This window comes from Solea solea, chromosome 7 (genome assembly GCF_958295425.1).
Source record: "Solea solea chromosome 7, fSolSol10.1, whole genome shotgun sequence".
NCBI classification, from domain to species: domain Eukaryota; kingdom Metazoa; phylum Chordata; class Actinopteri; order Pleuronectiformes; family Soleidae; genus Solea; species Solea solea.
This window is the reverse complement of record NC_081140.1, coordinates 7,224,005-7,239,917: the sequence shown is the minus strand read 5'-3', so window position 1 is coordinate 7,239,917 and position 15,913 is coordinate 7,224,005. Positions and strand designations below refer to the sequence as shown.

The window sequence follows — 15,913 nt, the reverse complement described above, 5'->3', positions numbered from 1 at the left end:
AACATGCAATAACTGAGGGACGCTGTCATTGCCGTGGTTGCATGTCAGACCAAAACAAATGTGAGGATGACATCTAATGCTCATGTCCTGCTGTATTAAAATAAAAACGTGCCCACTTTTACTCACTGGGGGAGTCACAGCTTTCAGACAACCCTAACCCTAACCCCCAACAGTGAATCTAAAGTGGGAGTTTTTCAAATTCACAGACCTCACTTGCATCCAGGCGCTGATGGATGATATCAACTGCCAGTTATATTTGTGTCCACTCATATCTATTTTCCTCTCAATGGGAACATGACTCATCACTCTTTACCCACATAGGAACATCATTTACAAAACTGACATCATGCCCTACAAACGAAAGAAAACCTGGGACTGAGACCATTAATTCCTTAGGAAAAAGCTTACTGATGTTATAAATCAAGTGAGAAGTAGATTCATTTTCTCCAGATATTACTTTACTTTCTCTTACTTTTTTGTAACCAGCAGAGTCGCCCCCTTGTGGCCATCTGCTATGTTCTCGGATTCAAAACTTCATACAACTACATGTTAAAAAAAACTGAGCTATCACTTTAATTTACTAATGAGAAAAAGTATCAGGCAATGAAACAAAAACTTAAAAAAAAAAACTCGGAAAATCATGCTGTAATTTATTATGATCCACAGACAATGTGATTTGTAGCATTTACTGGTTAATAATTATTGATAATAGAAGTTTTCCTCGGTCTTCACTTTGTGTGGTTGGTTGTTTCCAACAGTGTGACACCTTGAGTGAAGTCTACAGCCTCTGACTTAACGATATAAACAATAAAAATCCCTCGGAAATGAAAACATTACGATGATCCTGATCCGATTTGACGCATGCCATCCAAGCGCGCGGACAAGCGGCTGCAGTTGTCTCCGTTGGCGGCGGAAGTAAAGACCACTGCATTTCAAAATAAAACCAGAAACACGTAATCTCACACACACCAAAGAAGATTATCACTGAGTTCAAATGTGTTAATGCACACGTCACTGCTGTAATAGCTTTAAAGGCAGGGCTTTGTATGATAATGTAAACTGTTTGAAATACAAGTCAACTTTAACCTTTTAAAAGGTGCCAATATGATCTACCATTTACAGTCATTACAAACATTTGTTGAAGGGAATTGTGCTTGTAATCGGGGGGTTGCTGGTTCATTACTCATTACAATCACCATTACTCTCTTACTGGTCTGTAGCCTGGATGAATGGGATGAATGGGATGAATGGGATGGGTTGCATCAGGAAAAAAATCTCTACCGAATCAAATATGTGGGTCCTCCGCTGTGGCGATCTCTAATGAAGGAGAAGCTGAAAGCAAAAAAGGTTAATGGACATGGGAAATATTAAACAAGCAGCAGTAACAAATAAATACATACATGAAATCAATAAACAATAAAATATAATTTTAAAAAAGAGAAATTAAGGAAATTAATAGAAACACTGATACTGTGCACAAATTCCTTGTAATCATGATTTATATCGTGAACTGTGTAGCAATGGGTTGTCATCCTTAAAGGTCCAGGTTGTAACATTCAGCAGTGTTTATTGACAGAAGTTTGTTTGGATAAGCACATAAAATAATATTTTTTCATAGCCTTCAAATTACCATTTTCTATGTACTTTTGTCACGGGTCCTGCTTTATGGAGTGTGCCACTCACTTTTTTGAAGTGGAAGTTTGAAATGCAAACAGAAAACAAGGCAATCAGAGATAGCAGACTTCACCCCATTCATGCAACATGCCTCTGTCGGCCTCTGTTGGTCATATTGGCAAGTGCAAGTTTGGAAGCACAAACAGACAGACACACTGAGCCACTAAAAACAATACTTCACTCCCACTCTGTGGGGTTGGTTTCATGAGGATGAGCAGAGGTGTCCTCAGTTGGTTGCAATCTCCAGCAGAGATCTCAAACTTGCGGTCGACGGGCCACATCCAGTTCTCCAGTTTATTTCCTGTGGCCCACCACTTAATATGAAGTTATAATGAGTTATTTCTGTATGTTTAATTTTAATTTTTAATTTTATGTTATAAATACATTTTTATATTTACATGTTGTTCAATATTGTCTTGAAATTCTGTGGAATATCATCAAAAATATTGCAATGTGTTTGATATAATTGTCATATTGCTCACCCTTACTGAACAGTTGCTTTTTCCCAAAAAGTTGGACTTTCTTGACTGACCACGTCCTGCCAGACTCAATGCTCATTGGCCTCCAGGTCATTTGAGTTTGCAACCCCTGATCTACAGTCTGACCCAGAAAGTAAAAAAATGTATTGAACAGCCACCAGGGGGCGATTCCTCTGGTTGCAAAAATAAATCTAAATTTAAATGGAAGTCTATGGGAAAATTACAAGACTTCTCACTTGATTTACAGCATCAGTACACATTTTTCCTGAGGAGTTAATGGTCTCAATGTCTAGTTCTGGGGGTTCTTCAATAGCATATGATGTCCATTCTGTAAATGATGTTCACAATTAGAGAAGAATAAATGATAAAGTGAGTGGACACCAGTGTGATTGACAGCTAGCATTGTCCAAAAGATGAAGTATGTGAATTTTAATTGTAAAATCTGACAAATCGCAAAAATCTCAAGGCTTCTTAACAGGAATTCAGATAGTAATGGGTGATGTCACTACCGGCTGCTACTTAATCTTACCACTAGATGTCACTAATTCTTACATATGGATCTCGCAAAAGCGGTATTTATCGTCCTGATTAATCATTAATTTATATAACATTATAATGTTGAATGAAAATATTAAATTTGGAGCACATGCTTTGTGTTCATAGCTTTTCCGTCACAGGTAGATAACATTTTGAAAGGCACAGAATGGGGGTTTGACTAAAAAGTAAAAAATACCAACTATTTTAATCTGTGAGGATTGTTTTTGAAGATTTTCCCAGGAAGCTGTGCAGCTCTGTCACCAGAGCCAGCTTGACTGTGATGTCCAACACCGCCCACCAGTTTCTCTGAAGAAGACTTCCGGTGGTGTGTCATGGCGGTGGCATGGTGAATCTAACAGAAAAGGAAAAATACTCGGCCCTGTGCTCTTCTCCTGACTAGCCAGGGCACATTTTCATGCGGAAATAAGAGTGTCAGCTGCGGCCTCGCACCTTGGATTAGTCAGCGCTGCGCTGCGGTGTCCCTCCGCCCGGCCATGGCGGCTCATAAACCCGTGGAGTGGGTCCAGGCCGTGATTACTAGATTTGATGAGCAGGTAAGACTGGCACATTCAGGGGCTGGGTGTAGCTGCTGCTCAGCTCTCACTGGTCGCTGTTGACGATACATTGGCTCAGATACGGCCCTCGTTATTAAAAGGATTCAGGGGAGCGCTTGTTTTGCCGGCGGTAACAGCTCAAATATCTGTGTGCTGTTTGTCTCAGCTGCAGAACAGTGAGGAGCGCTTTTAGCTGTCGCTGCCTGCACCGTCAAATAACACACTTATCCCACATTTGATCCGGGCGTTGTAGGGACAGAGACGTCAGTTCATATAAACACACTGCACTGGCTCATGTTAGTAGGATTTAAACCTGCACATACACACGTACACACACACTTCTCTCTCTATTACACGGTGTCTCTCTGTGTATGTGTGTGTGTTTGTATATATATATATATGTGTGTGTGTGTGTGTGTTCAATTCCGCAGCTGATGTCTCTTTCACGGCAGCTAGGAAGCTAACATTAGCAGGCCTAGCTGTCCAATGTAAACAAATAAGACGTGAGTTAGTTGGCGTCATGGGAAGGTTAGTGGAGCGGCCACCCGGACACAGTCACAAGGGGTTCAGAAGGTCAGGGAGCCGGGGCCCGTTGTTGTGGCTCTAGGGCCAGAGCCCCTGTTAGCATTTCTTAATGAAAGTAGCAGTGCTTGTATGTGTGTGTGTGTGTGTGTGTGTGTTTGTTTTTTGCCACCTCTGTAGCACATTTTCATTTCTTAACTACAATCTTTAGCTATAGCACTAAGCATGGTCACAATGAGGTAGAACCTAATATCTGAAATGATGAAGTTTAAAGGTAAGATTCGAGGTTAAAGTTGGGATTAAACATTACCTGGTAATGGTCAAGGTTGGGGACAAGGTTTTGGTTAAACTGTCCAAATGAATGGAGGCCAATACAGATTCCTAAAAGAATAGCTGTTAACGCTAAAGGACATTTGCTTGTATAAATAAACATTGTCAGGACCTGTACTCCCCTTGGAGTACCAAAGCCCATTTTAGGTTAAGTTAATGTTCAGGTTAGACATGAACTGGTTATGGTTAGTTGTGGTGAAGAATAAAGGTTTGGTTATTGGAATCAGTTTGGTGTCCTATAGCAAACCTGTGTCTTTCAAATCCATTAAGCCCATGCATATACTGTAGGTTTATTTATATACTGTATCATATCCTGTAGGTTTAGTCATATACTGAATGGGTAGTTATATATGGTTTCATATCCTGTAGGTTTAGTCATATACTGTATCATATACTGTATGTTTAGTCGTATACTGTTTCATATCTTGTAGGTTTAGTCATATACTGTATCATATACTGTAGATCTCTTGGTGAGCTACAGACATGAGTTCAGATGATCTCATATGGTAAAGAAAATGTTGTTCTTCCTGTTACTTTGTCATTTTCTTGATAGGTGACATTTCCCGTGATTTTTCTTTACTGCGCATACGTCCTGGATGGATTTATTTATGATAATTATCATATATCGACAGTGTCAGAACGTGTTCAGAGTTATTGCATTCATACTGTAGAGTTTCTGTTGCGTGGCAGTCAGGTATTGCTGTAAAAGTGCTAGGTGCTCGCTCTTAATTAAGGATAATGACACTGCATGTAAATTGAGTCGGAACAAGGTAGTAAATTAACACACTTGATTATAAGGCCCCCTTCTACTGTATTTTGTAATGTCCTGTCAGGTTTTGTGCATTAATTTCTATGTATTTTGTGTATTTGTTCTGTTCTCCTCACGTGATGTAATGAAGGTGTATTGTTGGTATGTTCCATTTTTTTCTGCTAAGAGAGAAATCCATCTGGCAGTTTGTGGTGTTGGGTCAAAAGTCTTTGTTTCTGATGTAAGTTGTCACAGATCCTGGATTGTAGTCAGGGTTTAGCAGCTAAGCTTGGATTATTGCAGTCAGAAGAAAGTGGCTTTAGTCGTTAAACCCACTTTTTGGTTATTGTTATCCAAGCCAAGTAATCCCTCATGAAAATGACCCAAACCAGTCCAGTTAAGATGGAACTGAGGTGTTCATTCAACCCATCGCTCCCATAAATAAGTGATAAGTATTGTTTGTCTTTAAATGTGTTGTGTGATTGGACTTGTCTTTTCAACTGTAGAATAAACCAGTGATAAAGCAAAGTTTATTCAACGTGATTATTCGTTGAATATTTTAATTATCACGCGCATACACACACGCGCACCTGCACACGCACACACCGGTGAGAGTGCACACACCTGCAGGCCAAAGATACACATAAATTGATTGACGATTATTAATCGGTTCTAGTGTTTTTTTTAAAAGAATTAAAACATGTTTTCAGATTGTTCAGCTTCTTAAATGTGGATATTTTCTGCTTTATTTTCTCCATATAACAAACAAATCATTAAAACATGTAAGACATGTGAGAACATCATCATTTCCAGGTTTGAGAAACACTGATCAAGATTTTTAAACATTTTCTGACATTTTGAAGACCAAATAAGTACTCGAAAAGAAAAAGAAAAAAGAAAATAATCGACAGATTAACTGATAATCGTTAGTAGTAGCCCTTAGTAGAAAAGAGCCACTCAACAGAGTATGTGAATATACAACAGGGCATGTTCCACATGTTTGCTCTCTCTTTGGGGGAAAACAAAGAATTAATACTCCAGCCAAGCCAACCCGATACACTTAAAATTATGTTTCTACATCACACATGATTTTAGCGGTGGGAAATTCTCCTGCAAACCACAACAAACTCAAACAAATTCAAAATTCCTTTTACGATGGACTCCCAGTCTACTGAATACTGTGGTGTTCTCAAGCAATAATATTTGATATAATATTTAATCTAAAGTTTATCTCAATTAATGTCACAATTTTTAGTTTGTACTGAACCTCTGAGAAACAGTAGTCAATCAACCCACACAAAATGGGGAACCACTACCAGTTTGGTTGGGGTCATCACTGGTCGTCTCACCCTGTTGGTGACAACAGAAAGTTATATATTTCTTTACAAAATGGATTTGATAAAAATAGGCCTGCAACTGATGACTTTGTACATAATCAATCAATTGTTAAATAATCAAAAAATGTTGATCAGTGTTTTTCAAACCTGGAAATGATGATGTTCTCTAATGTCTTGTTTTGTTCAAAAAACGGTTAAGTTTTTATGATTTTTTTTGTTATATGGAGCAAAGAAACCAGAACCACTGAAAAATCTTGTTTTAATTATGAAAAAAAATCATAATTAATATCATTGTTGTGTCATTATATCATCAAATAATCGAGTAATAGGTTCAGCTCTAGATAAAAACAGTGAAGCAAGTGTCAAAAGTAGCCAAGTCAGGAATTGAACAGAACAAAGAGAATTATAGGTACAATCATAGGTAATTTTTGAAATATCTTAGTTGCTTTTTTGATACAGTGTCAGAAAAATAGTAACATTACCGCCTACTTTATTGACGTAGTCTTGACACAGACGTTATGACGATCAGTGTCACGGCAGCAATCTGTTCTTTCACAGCTGACTTTGAAAGAGGTTAAAGGTGAAAATGAAACGTATGAAAGTTTAAACTCTGTAACAACACATTCATGACATTTCACATGACTCACTTGGGGGGGGGAAAAAACGACAAACTCCTACTTGCTTTGGGAAAGGAATCAGTCGTGCATATTTTATTGACACATTTTGACCTTAAAGTAGGAATGACGGACCTGGAATCAGGGTGAGCTTAACGGGTTATGTTCTACATCAATTAGAGTCACTATTGGATCTGTGCTAACAGTAAAAGTTGTGGGTTTGGGACCTGTCATGTACTCACTAATATCAGTATTGGATACAGACTGTCCTACATTAAGGTGAAGCCACCAACTGGAAGGTCTTCGGTTAAGTTTAATAAACACATTACGGACATAAGAAAATGCCATGCGTTGTGTTCACCACTTGTGACATGTTAAGAAATAACAGCAGACTATGCTGTCTGTGTCAAACACTGTAGACACAGTGTAGAACTGACTGCATTACACAAATCTATAATGGACACATCTTTTGAAGGCTTGGTCCAAACTTTGTTCGATGTGCAATTCGAGATCTGTAAAATAAACAAACGAGTGAATTGTTTTGCACAACTCTTTATTGCAGTTATCATAAATGTATTCTTCAATTTTTTTTTCGGTTTTACACTTTGTGTGTGATTGTTATGAAGTGCTTCATCAACATCTTCCTTTGTCCTTTCCCTCAGCTTCCCATCAAAGTTGGTCACCAGAACACTCACACCAAAGTCAGCACAGAGCACAACAAGGAATGTCTGATCAACATCTCCAAATACAAGTTCTCCCTCGTCATCAGTGGTCTCACTACAATCCTCAAAAATGTCAACAACATGGTGAGTGGGCTTCTTCCTCTTTTACTTTGCTTAGAGGTAGATTCTTTGTCTTTACATTCATTACTCATTAGTACTGGTACACAGTCTCTACACGGTGTTGTTTTGTTCCACCGTCTGTGTTGAGAAAGTGCATCTTTGTGACCACTCACAGTTTTTACACTGTAGTTTTACTCCTTACCCATTCACATATGCAACACTTTTTCTATCCCAAGTCTTTCGCATCAATTTGGGGTTCAATGTCTTGCCAAAGGACACACTCAGTGCGTTTGCATCCGCAGTTTATTTGAGCGTAATCCGACTAATACAGGCAATTGGACAACTTCCCGTGTCTTGAGTATTCATGCGCAGGAGAAAATCGATTTAGTGTGCGACTGACTCCGCCTCCATAGGATCTCTCTATAAGCTAGTGCATATTCAATCAGTTTTCTGTTGACGTTTATGTCACAGAAAAACAAATGGTGACAGTGAGATGTATCATGCCGTGGTTCTGAATGTTTCCAACCTGCTGTACATGTTAATCGTGATACAACATAGACGGAGCACGGCTCTTGTGGTCTGCAGCTTATATGTCGTCTCCTTCTACTTCCGCGTCAAAGACCAGGGAGGAAATGTTGGTGCATGCATCGAATGTCAAGTCTGACTCCAGTCCAACTAAGAGTATACATGCAGGAGTAATGAGACTATGAATTGCATTATCCAGTTATGTTGGTCCGATTGAGACAAGCTCGATTATAGTCGGACTAACGTATTTACATGACATTAAAAAAACCAAATCCAACTAAAATCAATGAGTCATTGAGTCGTGACAGATCAGAACCTATCAGGAAGCCAATGCAAACTTCCAGGAAGTGTGGATTATATCATAACTGTTGCAGTTCTGAACATTTTAAATCAGGGCATTAGCTGATATTGTCTGACATGGGCAACTCTTGATTTTGTTTCCAATACAATTGAATCGAAATGTTAAATCTGTTGATATTTAGTGGGTTATTTTTTTTTTTTTAAATAGGAAAACCTGAGTCCATGTCCAGAATCAACTTTGACTGAGTGTGAATGAGTTCAGTTCGAAGTGATTGCAGATCTTCTCCAATGTTGAGTTACTGATGTTAAGACTGTAATTCTTTTCACAGCGGATATTTGGAGAAGCTTCTGAGAAGAACCTCTACCTCTCCCAGCTCATCATCCTAGACACACTGGAGAAGTGCCTGGCTGGGGTGAGTCTCACCCAGTCTGAAACACATTTAACAATTGATCTGATCTCTTGACGTTAGGAGTCGGTTGTTATGTCCCATCCTTTTGCCGTCAGTGTAATCTAACCATTAAATTATTAAGTATCTATGCTGCTGTGTTTTTCCTCAACCAGACACTAATCTCTGGTAATGTACTTATCATCCATCAATCACACTCTCCCAATCCCTGGTAGGATCCCCAGATTTATTTTCAGGCATTTGGTAGTAGTTATTTCTAGTTTCCACATTACCAGATGGAAGCCAAGTAGCTGCCTGAGGTTGGTCTTACTGCCCTGCCTTTTCCCTGTTATGCCAAACAATTGTTGCAGACTGTATTTGTGAGGAGAATCTATTTATCTATATATATATCTATCTATCTATCTATCTATCTATCTATTATATATATATATATATATATATATATATATATATAGTTAAAAATAACCGTCAGTATCATATTGGGCCTCATGCAAGAATCATTTGAGTGAACAGCTTTGTTCTTGAGTTGCGTGTACGTATGAATGATTTAGGAGAACCATTCCACACCTGCATTCCTCGCCATCACTTTTAGTTTGTTGCACATTGATGGAGTCCCTTCTCATTTCCAGTGTGATTCAGAGGTCATTGTCCTGACTGTCTCCTCCTCATCTGCACTTTTCTCAGCAATCAAAGGACTGCTTGCGTCTGGATGAGACCATGCTGGTTAAACAGCTGCTGCCGGAGATCTGCCATTTCATCTACACGTACCGTGACGGCCACCAGCACGCCGCTGAGCTCCGAGCCTCAGCCTCAGCTGTCCTTTTCTCTCTGAGCTGCAACAACTTCAATGCCGTCTTCAGCCGCATCTCCACCAGGTAGCTCTTGCAGTAGGACTCAGAGCAACTTGTGGTTTTCTCTGCGAGAACATCATCCAAATCATATTTTTTTCTCAAATCTGTGATGTCTTCTACAGCAGTCGTGTCTACCTCTGAAGTGACAATTTTAGTTGTAGACTAGAGCTGCAACTGCTGTTAACATAAATTACCTCAAATGACAATGTTTACCTATGTTAACGGTGGACTCACGGGTACACGTCATTTTAAAAAAACATTGTCAATGGGGGAGAAAACCCTTGTCAGCCCTTGTTGTAGGGCTGTGCTGTGTTTGATCTAAATGCATAAACTTGATTTGATTGGCTAGCACCTGTGTTGGTGCTGCATTCAATGTCATTGCTTAATGTCATTGTTCGGTGTTGTGACACCAGTATGTCTTGTTTTGTCCACAAACCAAAATGATTCACTTTTAATGATTTCTTTGTTATGTGGAGCAAAGAAACCAGAAAATGTTCATATTTAAGAAGCTGAAAAAACCCCTCAAAAATCAGCCAATCAAATCAAAATAGTTGACAATTGATTTAGTAATCAATTAATAATCGAAATAATAGCTGCAACCCTACCACATATTCACAAATTACATTTTGCAATGAAGGGCACAATCGGGTGCGACACTCTGTGTATGTGTAATATGTGCTTGTGCGCGTGTGTGTGTGTGTGTGTGTGTGTGTGTGTGTGTGTTTGATCAGGCTCCAGGAGCTGACGGTGTGCTCGGAGGACAATGTGGATGTTCATGACATAGAGCTGATGCAGTACATCAACGTGGACTGCTCGAAGCTGAAGAGGCTGCTACAAGGTTTGCCCCTGATGTTCTTAACCCTAACCCTAACCCTAACCCACAGGCTCAGAACTTTAGAAAGGAACCCAAAACCAGAGGGGTTCCCACCTGTAACTGTTTTAGACCCCTGACACCAACCTTCAATTGTAAAGATGAGCTTGTGGAGCTGCAAAGAAAACTGGCTCATGAAAATCGCCCAAGCTCTAAAATGACAATTTGCATTGCGTTCCAGTCGAGTAGATGTCATATTGGAGCTAGATTTAGTGCCCAGTTCTATGGAAGACATGTTACGATGCTGAATGTGGACAGATGTACTGATCGCACTTTGCCATTACACAGTAGTAGCATGGCACGCCTCGACTCTACTTGTTTTTTTTGTAATAGTACCTGGTACAGGCCACTGGTCAGAGAGTGTCGTTACTGGAAGAGTCATGAGCGCGACGCCAGACACAAGAATCAAACCGAACAATGCCGAACTGTAGATCAGTTAAAAAGATGTACAAATCCCGAAAACATGCTTTAATCTTTAACATTTAGCAAGGAAATTTCTAAAATCTCAGTATTTAACAGAGGAGTCTGGTGTATTTAGCGACAGTATTCATAAACGACCCAAACCCTGATTGTTGTAGAATGAAATATCATCCGTTAGATGTAAAAGGAATCTTGAAGTGATACATGTGTTTGCTGTCTTGTTTTTGCCTTAATGCTGTTTGTTTTCTTTCAGAAACTGTACTGAAGTTTCGAGCTCTCAAGAAGCCTGCTCAGTTAGCAGTCATCAACAGTTTAGAAAAGGTAACCGTTCTACCGTCCCGACTCTCTTCCATTCATTTGAAGGCTCTATGGAGCTGTATGTTAGAATTGTAATTCATTCAGTCATAAAATGACCACAATATGTAATAAGAGATCAGGGAAGCACGTTAACCTGAAATACTAGTTTCACTGATAACAATTGTTTTTTTCACAACCAAGAAAATAATTTACATCCTGCTGTTAACGTTTATTTTGATTTAGTGGAAAAGAGCTTCAAGAGTAGCTCCTCATAGATCCAGGGGATCTATGAAGAGGGGATATAGGGGGGACAGTGCTCTCCAATATTTTTTTAAACTGTAGTTGCATATCTTGCATATAACCCCTTTCATCTTCTTGGACTTGAACTTGTTTTTGATCTGTAACTTTTTTGATGACTTTGACATGAGGATGATGTTCAGATTTAGTGATTTTCTTTCCAGAGCACAAATCAAAAAACGATTTAGAATATTTTTTTCAAGTTCATCTAACTTGACAGCTAAAGCTAACTTGGCTATGTTTCTAAGAAATACCACGCCAGAGTATACACCGAGTCTTCCATTTGATGTTTTTGAGTCTGTTGTGATTGGTCATTTAAAGTTGACCTTTTGCAGCTCTAACATTCTTTTTCCTAAACACTTACAGCTATTTTTCTATCTCTAAGCCTCTATGTTCTTACACTTACTCTTCTGCCTTTGTCTCTGTAGGCATTTTGGAACTGGGTGGAGAATTACCCGGATGAGTTCACCATGCTCTACCAGCGACCACAAGCGGATATGGCAGGTATAGCTGAATCTGTCCGTCCGTCCATCTTTCCATCCAACCAACATTTGAAACATATGAATAGGTTATAGAAGCAGCTGCTGTCCTCCGAGTAGAACAGGCATCCTCAGGACGTATAGAGATGGCCTCGCTTCTTCGTGCCCATATGTTAATCTATTTGTAGACACCGCCAGAATTTTAACACTGATCGTCACACACCTACACACCCCCAATGTAATGGCCCCCTTTACACCTAGCATTAGAATGCATTCTCTGTGATCACATAGCGATCGGATAGCACTGCACCTCTTCCATTTACACCTGGTATTAACGTGCATCTCTGGTGTCCACATCAAGATCCGATTGCTATCAGTTCACAGTCATCGCCCCTTACGTCGCCGCCCCCCTCTTCTTCTGCAAAGACTTCCAGCGGCAGTCTACAGCGTCACGTCCTGTGCACGGCCATATTAACAACAACAGCAACAACCATGTTGGCTGCACATCAAATCGTGTTATTGTAGGGACTTGTATGTACAGAGGGCTCTGTGCAGTATTGTCGCCGCTTTGACGTTAGCTGCCACAGTCGACGCTAATGGAGCCACACAACGGATTTAATAGATGACGGTGCAGCCTTGAACGTTTGATTTTCTCCTCCTCTTGCTGTTCTCGGCTCACACTAACGCTGTATTGTTAGGCTTCTGTTTCGTTTCCATCGCCGCTAACATTGCGTGACGTGTCATTCCTATCTTGACATTTAATTGGACAGCTAGTGCTGCGTTCATGAACGTGGGGGAAAAAAGTAGTCAATAATAAACACAGTTGTGCACACAATCCAGTCCGTGCAGAATCTATTTAATTATATATATATATATTTATATATATTACGCCCCCAAAGTGTGTTTTTACAGTTAGGTCTGGCCAGATATTTAACAATCTATTTCCAAACTCTACAAACTTGATTAAACTACTGCCATTATTTGTTCACATGTATGGTATGTTGAAGGGTTTAGAATACATAGTTGTCTTATAGGTCATTTTTTTGTTTATGAGTTTCAGATTTGTACGACATTTGTGATAAAAATAATTTTTCAATGTTTCATGAGAAAGCCGCGAAGTTGGCTGTTACTAACTTGGAGTGTTTTTGTGTGTGTTCAGAAGCAGCAGAGAAGTTGTTTGATCTGGTGGACAGCTTTGCAGAGAGTGCCAAGAGGAAGGCAGCTGTGTGGCCACTGCAGATCATCCTCCTCATCCTCTGTCCAGAAATCACACACACCATCTCTAAAGACACTGTGGAGGACAGCAAAGCTAACAAGGTGGGAGGAAAGAACTGACACACACACACACACACACACACGCACGCATGTACCCAAAATCACATGCTTAACACAGGAGATTTACTGACTCCAGATGTGTTGTGTGTGCAGAAACTGTTTCTGGACAGTTTGAGGAAAGCTTTAGCCGGCCAGGGAGGCAGCAAGCAGCTGATGGAGAGTGCCGCCATTGCCTGTGTCAAACTGTGTAAAGCCTCTACCTACATCAACTGGGAGGATCACTCCACCATTTTCCTCCTGGTCCAGTCCATTGTCATGGATCTCAAGGTCTGACCTATTCCTTAAAATTAGATTTTTTTATTTTTTTGTTGTTTTTTTAAATCTATATGTTTACAGCAGCTACAAAAGTCATCAGTTCACTCTGCTCATATTTATAGATAAATTCTGCTGTTTTGGACAATAAAACAAATATGAATACATACACTATACATTTTAGAAGTTAATTCATGTCAATTAATGTAATTTATAGGGTTGTTTCTTTATTTTGTCATTTTACACTTTTGTTCCTCTATAAATAGTCTAGTCTGGTTAGCATTGGGTTTTTAGGCCAGTTACTTATCAATGTTTCCAAGCTTATAACAAAAGTCAATAATACAGTTAAAATAGTTATATTTCACACTTTTGTAATATATCCACCTGATATATGCTTTTGAATGACCCTGCTTTTGGATTGACCCTGTCCCCCACCACCAGGCTCTGCTCTTCAACCCAGCCAAACCTTTCTGGAGGGGGACGGGCAGCCAGAACGCTGATGTGGAGCTCATGATGGACTGCTTCGTCTCCTGTTTCCGCATCAATCCTCACAACAACCAGCACTTTAAGGTGGAATTAAAAGAATGCAATGTTCTTTTAATGTTTGTTATCTTCTTCCATAGTTACCAGCATGGAGCAGGTACTCGAGCAGCAGCTGTGTTTGATTCTCATGAACATTTTTCTTCCTTTTTTTTTCTTCCTCCTTGTAGGTCTGTTTGGCCTCCTCCGCCCCCTCCACCTTTCACTTTGTCCTCGTCAACTCATTGCACAGAATAATCACCAACGTAAGTGACCACAGCCTCTCCACATATTACTGATAAGCTGACTTTTTTGATGTGTCTTTTGTCATTTCTCATCCTGTGTTGTCCTCTTATAGTCCCACCTTGACTGGTGGCCCAAGATTGATGCGGTGTACTGCTACTCTGGGGAGCTGCGCTTCATGTTCTCAGACACGCTCAATCGGGTGATTCAAGGCGCTGGCACCCACGCTCCAATACGCATGACACCGGTGAGTGGACAGCAACAAGATTAGTTATTACATGAATCTTTAAGTTTGCCACAGAGGGATATATAAGTTTTAACTCTTAAAGGATTGTTTGAATGTATAATATTTCAGCCATTTAAGTATAGTGAACACATCTTTTCCTTTTAACACATGAATAAGCCAGAAGTGCCAAAAATCTTTGTATTCCTGTCACGTCACGTCTTAGATCTTGGTTAACTACATATTTTAAATTAACACAATATAAATGTGTTGGACGTGCTGTTGCTGTAGCAAACACACCATAATGAAACCAGATGTTAGATGACTTCTCGCTCTTTAACTCACTTCAATGCAGTATTAGCCCTGCACTTGTTGGAACTGATTATAGCCATTTGAGTCTCTGACTATCATTAAAGCTGCTATCAGTGAAATACTGAAAGTAAAAAGATGAGTGAAATTAAACGTGGATAAACTTGCTAGAAAAGGCAATTGACTCCATAGAGGAGTGTCTTTCTGTTTTTTTTGTTCACTCCCACAAAATCACTGTAAATCACCCACATTAAAGTACAACAGAAGAAAACAGCTTGGGTCCCTCTGACAGTTACACTTTTTTTTTATCTATTACTTTAGTCCCCCTTTCAAACTCTGCAGCTTCTGCATGAGACCCACCAGCAGTAGATGGTGGGTGTCATGTTTGCATCACTGCTGAGCCAGAGCAGATGAAAACCTGCGTTTATTGCAGAGTCATTTGACCTGGGAGTGATTCAATTGTTTCTATTCCCTTTGCAGACAAAAAGCCAGATGTTTGTGTTGGATGTTTTTTTTTAACCAATAAAGAATTCCATACACTGCTCTGCCACAACAGTTAAATCACCTATTTTATTGTTGTTTCACTTCTCCTCTGAAAGGCTTCTTCATTTCCTGCTTGCGGTTTAGTAGAGAGACCTCCTAGAAGAAGAGTATTACTTATTGTACATATAAGTAATAGATTTAATATAACGGATAGTGCAGCTACCACTGTGATCTTTTCTTAATTTTCAGTCAGCACCTGAGATGGACTGGAGATAGGAGACATTACAGTTTGTAGAACTGTCATCATATTCTCTGGATCCTCTGATTGAGTGTGAATCACTTACCTGATACACCTTATGTTGTCCTTCTGCAGAGTCTGACATTCAAAGGGAAGATGACCACCAGCCTTAAATTCAAAGAGAAAACCACAGACCTGGACACTCGAAGTTACAAGTGCCTCCTCCTCGCTCTGGTCAAACTCATCCATGCAGACCCCAAACTCCTGTTGCATGTGAGTCTGCACAA

The 15,913-nt window shown here is 39.7% G+C and overlaps 1 protein-coding gene and 1 long non-coding RNA gene across 9 annotated transcripts in view; one reads left to right on the top strand and one right to left on the bottom strand.

Moving 5' to 3' along the window:
• Nucleotides 1-630: 630 nt before the first annotated feature.
• On the bottom strand, nucleotides 631-2,308 carry LOC131462249 (uncharacterized). Of its 2 annotated transcripts, XR_009240864.1 has the most exons (3): nucleotides 2,157-2,308; nucleotides 1,211-1,975; nucleotides 631-925 (listed from the first exon to the last, which is right to left on the bottom strand). It is a non-coding gene; the product is annotated as an uncharacterized LOC131462249 (long non-coding RNA). The 2 variants fall into 2 exon arrangements; XR_009240863.1 differs by having other exon boundaries at nucleotides 631-1,975.
• A 689-nt stretch (nucleotides 2,309-2,997) lies between these two features.
• Nucleotides 2,998-15,913, top strand: part of nf1a (neurofibromin 1a) — a 59,381-nt gene continuing 46,465 nt past the window's right edge. For all 7 annotated transcript variants that reach the window (XR_009240851.1, XM_058632989.1, XM_058632987.1 and 4 more), the window contains exons 1-13: nucleotides 2,998-3,244; nucleotides 7,458-7,601; nucleotides 8,732-8,815; nucleotides 9,494-9,684; nucleotides 10,392-10,498; nucleotides 11,205-11,272; nucleotides 11,974-12,049; nucleotides 13,184-13,341; nucleotides 13,453-13,626; nucleotides 14,053-14,181; nucleotides 14,322-14,396; nucleotides 14,489-14,620; nucleotides 15,762-15,899. Coding sequence is in view for 6 of the 7 variants with exons in the window: in XM_058632989.1 (XP_058488972.1) it covers nucleotides 3,185-3,244; nucleotides 7,458-7,601; nucleotides 8,732-8,815; nucleotides 9,494-9,684; nucleotides 10,392-10,498; nucleotides 11,205-11,272; nucleotides 11,974-12,049; nucleotides 13,184-13,341; nucleotides 13,453-13,626; nucleotides 14,053-14,181; nucleotides 14,322-14,396; nucleotides 14,489-14,620; nucleotides 15,762-15,899 (1,536 nt within the window). In the remaining variant the exon portion in view is untranslated. The remainder of the gene's footprint in view (nucleotides 3,245-7,457; nucleotides 7,602-8,731; nucleotides 8,816-9,493; nucleotides 9,685-10,391; nucleotides 10,499-11,204; nucleotides 11,273-11,973; nucleotides 12,050-13,183; nucleotides 13,342-13,452; nucleotides 13,627-14,052; nucleotides 14,182-14,321; nucleotides 14,397-14,488; nucleotides 14,621-15,761; nucleotides 15,900-15,913) is intronic.